Source organism: Camelina sativa, chromosome 16 (assembly GCF_000633955.1).
Source record: "Camelina sativa cultivar DH55 chromosome 16, Cs, whole genome shotgun sequence".
NCBI lineage: Eukaryota > Viridiplantae > Streptophyta > Magnoliopsida > Brassicales > Brassicaceae > Camelina > Camelina sativa.
In genome coordinates this window covers 13,805,531-13,813,851 of record NC_025700.1, presented here as the reverse complement: position 1 = coordinate 13,813,851, position 8,321 = coordinate 13,805,531, and the positions used below count along the sequence as shown (strand labels likewise).

Genomic DNA, 8,321 nt, shown 5'->3' with positions numbered 1-8,321 from the left:
TTGTGCAAACCCGGTTTTTCATTCTAAGATGAAGCATGTGGGGATTGACTACCATTTTGTTCGGGAAAATATCCAATCCGGCACACTACGAGTCGCTCACAGTTCAGGTGATGATCAGCTTGCGGATGCGCTCACAAAACCACTTCCCCCACCACAGTTTCGGGACTTGAATTTCAAGATTGGAGTCAAGAAATTGCCTCCATCTTGAGGGGGCGTATATAGAAGAGAAGTATAACAGAGGTTAAATAAGTAATTAGTAGTGTGCAAAACCCTTATGTAAATGACTATATATATTGTACCATCTTCTATCAATGGAATCAAGCATTTCTTTACATCGACAATATTCCTCGGGACACTGAGATAAAAAGTAACGAGTAAGAAATGACAAGAAACACCAAACTTTCTTTGTAACACTCTAAAAAAGCACCAACTGAGTCAAAACCACTTACATGTTACATTTTTGAGATCTTTCAATGTGGAATCAATGGTGAACCAACCCTGAGTAGTGACTCCATTAATCGGGTAAGATTTTTGACCATTTGGGTAAACAAATTGAACAGTTGAAGCATTGGCCAGGTTTAAATCGGGGAAGCAAATCCCAAATCCATCTTTGGTTAGCTGAACATCACACCATAGAACAACATCGGCTACACTTGTCTGGATTGCAAGATTGTAAGCATCAATACTCGAATCTGGTAACAATCCAGAAAACCCACCACGAGCAATCACACGTGGAGCATCACCTGGTAAATAAATAAATAAAACGTCATCCTAAGTTACTTTTAATACGTGGAACAGTATTATGATCCCATAATCAAAGTAATTACTTGACTTTAAATATTTGGGAACTATCTATAATTAATCCCAACTCTAATACATATATGGATAAAGCAAGAAAGTTACTTGAATACTAAATCAAAAGTTTCTTGAAAACAATGCACAAAAGGAGAGTAAATGAGAACAACTCTTGCCAGTGAGCGTCTGCCATCCGCTTCTTGATCTTTGTTAAATAAAACGTGATCTTTAATACTTGGATTCAAAAGTGTTTATGCTCCAATAATCAAAGTAATTGTTGGACTTTTAATATTTGGGAACTGTCCTTTATCGAATAAACATAAAGTTAAGTTAACTTTTCATCAAATGTTCTCCTTAAAATCAAAGTGAGTTCTTCTACATATTTGGGTAAAGCAAGAAAGTTACTAGAGTACTAAATCAAAGTTTCTTGGAAACCATGCACAAAAGAAAGAGAAAGTGAGAGCAACTCTCACCACTGAGCGTCTGCCATCGACTTGTAGATCTTTCAGCATCAATTTGAGCAGCAAACAGCTGAATCATAACGACACCACAGAATAAAATCATTGACGATCGAATTACAAGCTTTATCGGTAACTTCACCAGCTTCTTATTTTGTTTAAATTTAATCTTTTAATGCATAAGCATATATGTGTACTCATAGTGGAGAAATACACAGAGACGCAAGAGACATCTTTAATCAAATGGCTTTATTAGTTGACTCATGGTGGACAAATACAGAGAGTCTCAAGAGCATCTATTTTTTTGGTTAAAAAATATTTTTTCCTTCTTAAAATTATATACAAAAGCCTTGCCAGTAAATACTCTTTAAACCTTTTTTTGAAAATTAAGACTCTTTAATCTTTTAAGTTTTAATTATTCCTGTTGTTTAGTTGACTTGTCTCTTCATTAAGTTTTTTTCAAGCAAAAACACACATAATTTCATTGCCTGTTAGAAAAAAACAAAAGAATGGTACTGGTCTTATTACTATACTAGATTAAGACCCGTGCTAGAGCACATATTGAAATTCATTATATTTATATTGTATTTTTTATATAAAATATAATTTATGTTATTGTTTTATGCTAAATATGAAAGTTTGAAAAAACACTTGTTTTGTAAGTTTTACATTGTTAATGAGTCTAGATAAGTACCCGTGCTATAACACTGGTTAAATTTTATTTCGTAATCTATCTTGTAACCCACTATTTAACTTGTAACCAATAAATCTATCAATTTCGTAATCTATTTTGGTTAACGTTGTGGTTTATCGATAAAATCTGTGGAAAATAAATTTGTAATATTGTGTTTCAAAATCTTTGGAAACAACATGATAGAGGACTAAAATCTTCCAAAAATACAGTTAGGAATATCCATGATTTTATTTGTTACCATTAATATATCAATTATCAATTTGGAATATCCCTAATATTTAGGTGTAACCATTAATATTAATATATGAATTAATCTATAACCTATTTATAACCTATTTGTAAATTGTAACCATTTGTAACCATTTATTAAAAATATAAAGTCTACAAAAACTATATTGTGTACTTCCCTTTTATTAAAAAGGGGATAGCTAGATTATCTCCTATATTAACTATAATAAATAATCTTTACCTTTCAGTTATTCTCTTGTTACGATTTACAAAACCTTTGTTGATTTGATACTTATTATAATTTTTTTAAGTTAAAACACAAATTTTAAGACTTTTTAAGTGTCTTTGTTATTATTATTTTATCTTTTATTAATTGACTCAAACAAGTCAATGCGAAAGAACATTGTCTACATAAGTAACTAAACGCAATACAGAGTGAATACGTCGCGCTTTATCCGTTTTACCGTTCTGAGAACAACAAGTGAAGACTAAGGAAAGGAAACTTTTTTTAAGTTTGGGTTGACAATTTTAGTTCATAGCGTATAGTTTTTAAAGGTGGGTTTAGTATTTAAGATTTAGGAATCAGTATTTAATATTGAAATTTTAGTTCAATTTTTTGGTGTATTTTAATGGTATTTTTGAAAACACACATTTTAATGATATTTTAAAATAAAAACTAAAATGTGGTATTTTAAAAAAAGACTTATTTTAATAGTATTTATAAAATTACCTCTAAAGATAAATTTATTTTTGGATTTTCTTTGCTCACATCAAATTGCTAGGCGATTCATTAGGTTGACAAAAAAATGAGACTATTCATTAAAATTCTCTACCACACAAACACATATTTTATCAAAAACACTCTTCAGAAAAGAAAAACATTTACGACCGATGGCATTAAAAATTTAATTTACTTTCCCAATTATTTTTTTTTAAAAATATTATTGCTAAAATTATTCCAAGCTTCTATTCATATTTTTTTTAAAGGCATTTAAGGAATTACTTAAAGTATTACGTAGGAAGCTTGCTCGTCTAATAAGTCCAGCTATTAACGAAAATTATAATAATGTCTTTGTCCTTCTTCATGAATTTTTTCTCCCATTTTTTACATTGTGAAATCATTTATCCGGGTTTGGTATCCGCATCTATGACTCCATTCGTTTTATCATATAATTTTCAAGAGGGATCATCTCAAAACTCCCTAATTTTTTTTTGCAGATCTCTTCTCTATTCTTCATATCATCTCTTTTTTTAATAACTTGTAGTGAGACAATTTTACCCTTCTCATTTTATATATACTATTAATTTTTTTTAAAAAGACATAAAAACATAAAAAAATAAAATCGAGCTCGCTCGCGACTTTTCTCTCTTAGGTTCAGCCGCCAACAATTCTTCCGTTGTTGGAGCTTTTACTGCTGTCGTTTCTTCACCAACTCTAGTTGAATCAAGTGCTTTTTCAAAATGAAGGTGCGTTTTTCACATTAAAGTATCTTTTGATTGAATTTGTTTTTTGATTTGAAAATTTAAAAATTCAATTGGTTTTTGATTGAAGAAAGCTTAGCACTTGGGTGTTTTACGAAGATTTATGGGTCGATTGAGCTATCTATTATATAAGAAGGGATTTGGATTTGGATTTCAGTGAAGTATAGAGATTAAATTAGAACTCGTTTACCATTCGATTAGATTTTGATAGGAAAAAAGAGAGAAGGTGGTGAAACCGGTAATACTTGTATATTTAGTAAAACTATTAATACGGATTCATGTAGTACAACTAGTAAAACTAGTAGTACTAATTTAGTTTTTTATTGATACTAGATTTTTTGTATCTATCCTAGCAGGTTCAATTAACCTTATATAGTTGTAATACTTTAATTTGTCAATCCAGTTGGGAACTTCGCTGTCACTCAAGATGAAATCAAAGTATCACAAGTCAAGCCAATTCAAAGAGTGGGTTTGTATCTAACAATCCTAGAATGGTTGAAACACAAAACAAAAATGAACTACAAGATTAGAAACAAACATGCATGAACATGAATGAGTAAAAACAGAAACGATTCCAAGCATGAACTAAATAGCAAGAACAGAAAACAGTCTCACGCATGCAAATACAATCAGAAAGATAGAGGTCCTAAGTATGGGAGTAATTGATGTAGGCAGAGTCTCCTAGTCTACACAGTGTTTAACATACCACAATCAAACTATCCCTAAACAATGAACATCACGACTCAACTAATCCGATCTCTTGGTAGAAGCTACTCAGACTCAAACACTTCCAAACCAAGCTCTGGCTAGAGAAACATGGTCAAGCAGGCATGACGAACCAGTTCATTAACATCAACAAACACCCTAGACAACTAATCTCTTGGGCTAGGAATGTAAGTCTCTAGCACTAGCTAGGTCAGACATTTCATCAAACATCTTTTGGGTGTAAAAATGTCTAAAACCGAGTTCCAATTGATCAGAGAGAAACTATTATTTCTAACTCTAGTCCAAAAGGGAAACATACAGAAACACCCTATATACTAAGATTCTCCACCTAATCTATCATATCCTCAAAAACACTAACACTACTCAAACCCAGACTACATGACACTCAAGAACACTAATCCAGAAAATATTGAAACAAGCATGATTAAATAGATGGAGATGAGATAAACAAATTTGTAGAAGAATTCAAATGCTAAAACTGAAAAGATTAAGAGAAATTTTGTTTACAAACTCAGAAAATGTTTTGGTGGCTACTCATAAACTCTAGGATAAAATTTATGTCCCTTGGGTAAAGACTTAAGAGAGTATTTGTAGAAAAACATTGAAAACCCTAAAACATAAAACGACAATATAGAGAGGCGGTTTGGGAATCGGGTTGGCTGAGTCGGACCATCTTCTTTCCTGATGTGTGCGGTCTAGATCATTCACCGCTCTTAGACAAAAATCATCGACACCCATAACATTATCCCCCGAGTCTTTTGTCTGACCTACAATGATACTTCCTAGGAAGAAGAGGACCGCCATCTTCAACCTACCACGAGAACGACCTGGTTCTATTTCCTATAGATTTTTTCTCCCATCTTGAAGTCTAACCTTTTATTATTTACAAAATACTTATTTTTCAAGTGTTACTGCCCCCTTCCATTAAAGAAAGGGAATTTTGTGATTGTCTGAATTTTTTAAGGAAATTTTGAGATGAAAACTCATTTTTTTTTTGTATGAATGTAAAATTATATTCAACAAAAAGACTGTTTTACAATAAATGCAACTTCAAGCTGAGAGTTTAAATAAAATGGCTAATGATCTAGCTACTAATTATGATTTTGAAACCAAAAAAGAAGACCATCCGCACAGGCTGGAATGCTTGACATTGCATTCAGACGGTTGCGAGCGTGAATCATGGCGATGAGAACACGGTGCGGAGTTGCATTGTCACCATGTCGCCGACGATTCCGTTCAGTCCAAATACTATGGAGTGTGAGCTGAAAGGTGTACCGTAACACAAATGTGTGTAGAAGACCAGTTGTATCAACAAGGATGGGTAGAAGGGAGTCCCAACTCGTTGTGAACCGGTTACCTAGAATCTTTCCAGTGTGAGCTGACCACACGTAGGAGGAGTATGGACAGCAGAAAAACAAGTGGTCCCGAGTTTCAACAGCCGCCTCGCAGAGCACACATGTTTCGTTGGCAGAGCTATTCCATTTCCCTGTTGCTAAACGATTAAGAATTGCACGCCAGGTGATGAAAGAGTATTTAGGAGTAGAGTATTTAAATTAGACAGACTTGTACCACACACAAACCGGTAGTGACTGCCGTACCAAATGCCAAGTATCATGTGAGGTGAAGCGAGGCTTGAACTCACCAGTTTTCGTTTTCCAAAGGGAGACATCGTGACCAGTGGTTAGCCGAAGAGACTCCATCGGATCCTCAATCTGAGTTAGAATATGAACCCAATGTCGACGTCGAGAGTGAGTGGACACGACTGTAGCTACAAGACAATGGAGTGATATAGCCATATCTATAGTACCACGAGGTCCCAAAAGATCGATGAGCCGCCCTAGGGGGGACCAGATATCATACCAGAAAAAGCATTTGTACCTGAACGAACTTCCCTTTTGTGAAAGACATGGCCTTGTCTCTATATTTCAAGAGTTTTCGTCATATCCATGAGTCTGAGCAGGTCTTATCTTTAACTGACCACAAATTTTTCCCCCGAAGTTGAGTAGTGCGAGACCAATTAACCCACAATGAATCTTTGGCTGAGAGCAACCGCCAAATAAGCTTTAAAAGACTTTGTTCGATTCTGAGAGAAACCAAACACCTAAGCCACCTTATTTTCCCAAACAACCTTAGATTTTTGAGGATTTAAAGCTGGACCCGACCATAGGAAATCCAAGAATCTTTCAATCTCAGTAATACACTTTTTCAGCAACCGAAAAGCAGAGAGCCAAAGATTGGTGAGGCTTGTAAGGACTGACTGGATATGTTGGAGACGACCAGCAAAGGAGAGAAAATGATGCAATCCTAGAAATATCAACTCATCACGAATTGGTTCAAGGAAACTCAAGATCAAATTATAAAGAAGTTTCTAGAAGACAATCAATTCATGGCTACATCAAGAAAGTGTCTAGATACAAAGAACCAATCTCCATCAATGATGATTGATAAAATATCTCAAATTTATTGTTGATTTATTTATGTAATTAATTTGATTTATTTTGTATTTATGTTATTGATTTGTAAATTGAGCCTATATAAGCTCATGTTTCCCTTCATTATAAAGATATAGAATATTTTTGGAAAAATAATAGAGAGAGTTTTCTCACTTTGAAGCTTAGACTTTTGTTTTACTTGTCTTTTCTATTGTGTGTGATTCCTTTAGAAAACAAGTTGAATCTTTATCTTTGTGTGGGATTCACTTAGAGATTGATTTGTCTTCTTATCACAAAGTAATTCCGCAACTTTGTGTGGCGAACTTTGATCCATCATTCATCTCCATCCTATCCGAGTTAGTTAGAGAGGTCCTTTAGACCAACTATCGACTCACCCCTATTTTGGCTCATATCTTTTTGGTATCAGAGCTAAAAGCTCCTATCTCTTATTGTTTCATTTTAGCTTTATTTGAAAAAAAAATCATTTTTGCTTTATTTAAATCGTTTAAAAAAATAGTACAAAAAAATTTCTTTTTTATTTGCTGAATTTCAGTTTTATTTAAAAAAAAAATACAAAATAACTTTGTTTTGATTTGTTGACTTTCAGTTTTATTTGGAACAAAAAAATTGCTTTGTTTTCATTCTATTTTTCAATATAAAAAAAATGCAAACTTTGGTTTTAGTTTTGAGGACAAAACCTTTTCAAGAAGGAGAGAGTGATGCAATCCTAGAAATATCAACTCATCAAGAATTGGTTCAAGGAAAATCAAGATCAAATTATAAAGAAGTTTCTAGAAGACAATCAATTCATGGCTACATCAAGAAAGTGTCTAGATACAAAGAACCAATCTCCATCAATGATGATTGATAAAATATCTCAAATTTATTCTTGATTTATTTATGTAATTAATTTGATTTATTTTGTATTTATGTTATTGATTTGTAAATTGAGCCTATATAAGCTCATGTTTCCCTTCATTGTAAAGATATAGAATATTTTTGGAAAAATAAAAGAGAGAGTTTTCTCATTTTGAAGCTTAGGCTTTTGTTTTACTTGTCTTTTCTATTGTGTGTGATTCCTTTAGAAAACAAGTTGAATCTTTATCTTTGTGTGTGATTCACTTAGATATTGATTTGTGTTCTTATCACAAAGTCATTCCGCAACTTTGTGTGGCGAACTTCGATCCATCATTCATCTCCATCCTATCCGAGTTAGTTAGAGAGGTCCTTTAGACCAGCTATCGACCCACCCCTATTTTGGCTCATATCAGAAAACGACTTGTCCAGGATGATATTCTTAACCTTATTCGCTCTAGCAAAGGGAGATAATCGTTTCTTGACATACACTTAGTAAGTAGAGGAAGAACAAGATATCAGACTGGAAGGTTTCTAGTGGTGAATGGGAACTGGCTGAGAATAGCACTACGATTTTGTGGAGAGATACCTGCCATAAAGATAGTAGATATCTCCAAACTGATACTTAAACCAGAGCAAACTGCAAAGTCG

The 8,321-nt window shown here is 33.3% G+C and overlaps 1 protein-coding gene across 1 annotated transcript; it reads right to left on the bottom strand.

Annotated features, from left to right (window-relative positions):
• Window positions 313–1,490, bottom strand: LOC104750488 (glycerophosphodiester phosphodiesterase GDPDL1-like). The gene is made up of 3 exons (XM_019238438.1): window positions 1,269–1,490; window positions 450–743; window positions 313–355 (listed from the first exon to the last, which is right to left on the bottom strand). Exons 1-3 carry the CDS (start codon window positions 1,357–1,359, stop codon window positions 330–332), a joined length of 411 nt encoding a protein of 136 aa, XP_019093983.1. The 5' UTR covers window positions 1,360–1,490; the 3' UTR covers window positions 313–329.

Coding starts and splice junctions, on each gene's coding strand:
- LOC104750488 (XM_019238438.1), bottom strand. CDS start 1,359: ATGATTTTATTCTGTGGTGTCGTTATGATTCAGCTGTTTGCTGCTCAA. Junction 744..1,268: donor TCGATGGCAGACGCTCAGTG/GTGAGAGTTGCT, acceptor TTTATTTACCAG/GTGATGCTCCACGTGTGATT. Junction 356..449: donor AGATCTCAAAAATGTAACAT/GTAAGTGGTTTT, acceptor TTTTTATCTCAG/TGTCCCGAGGAATATTGTCG.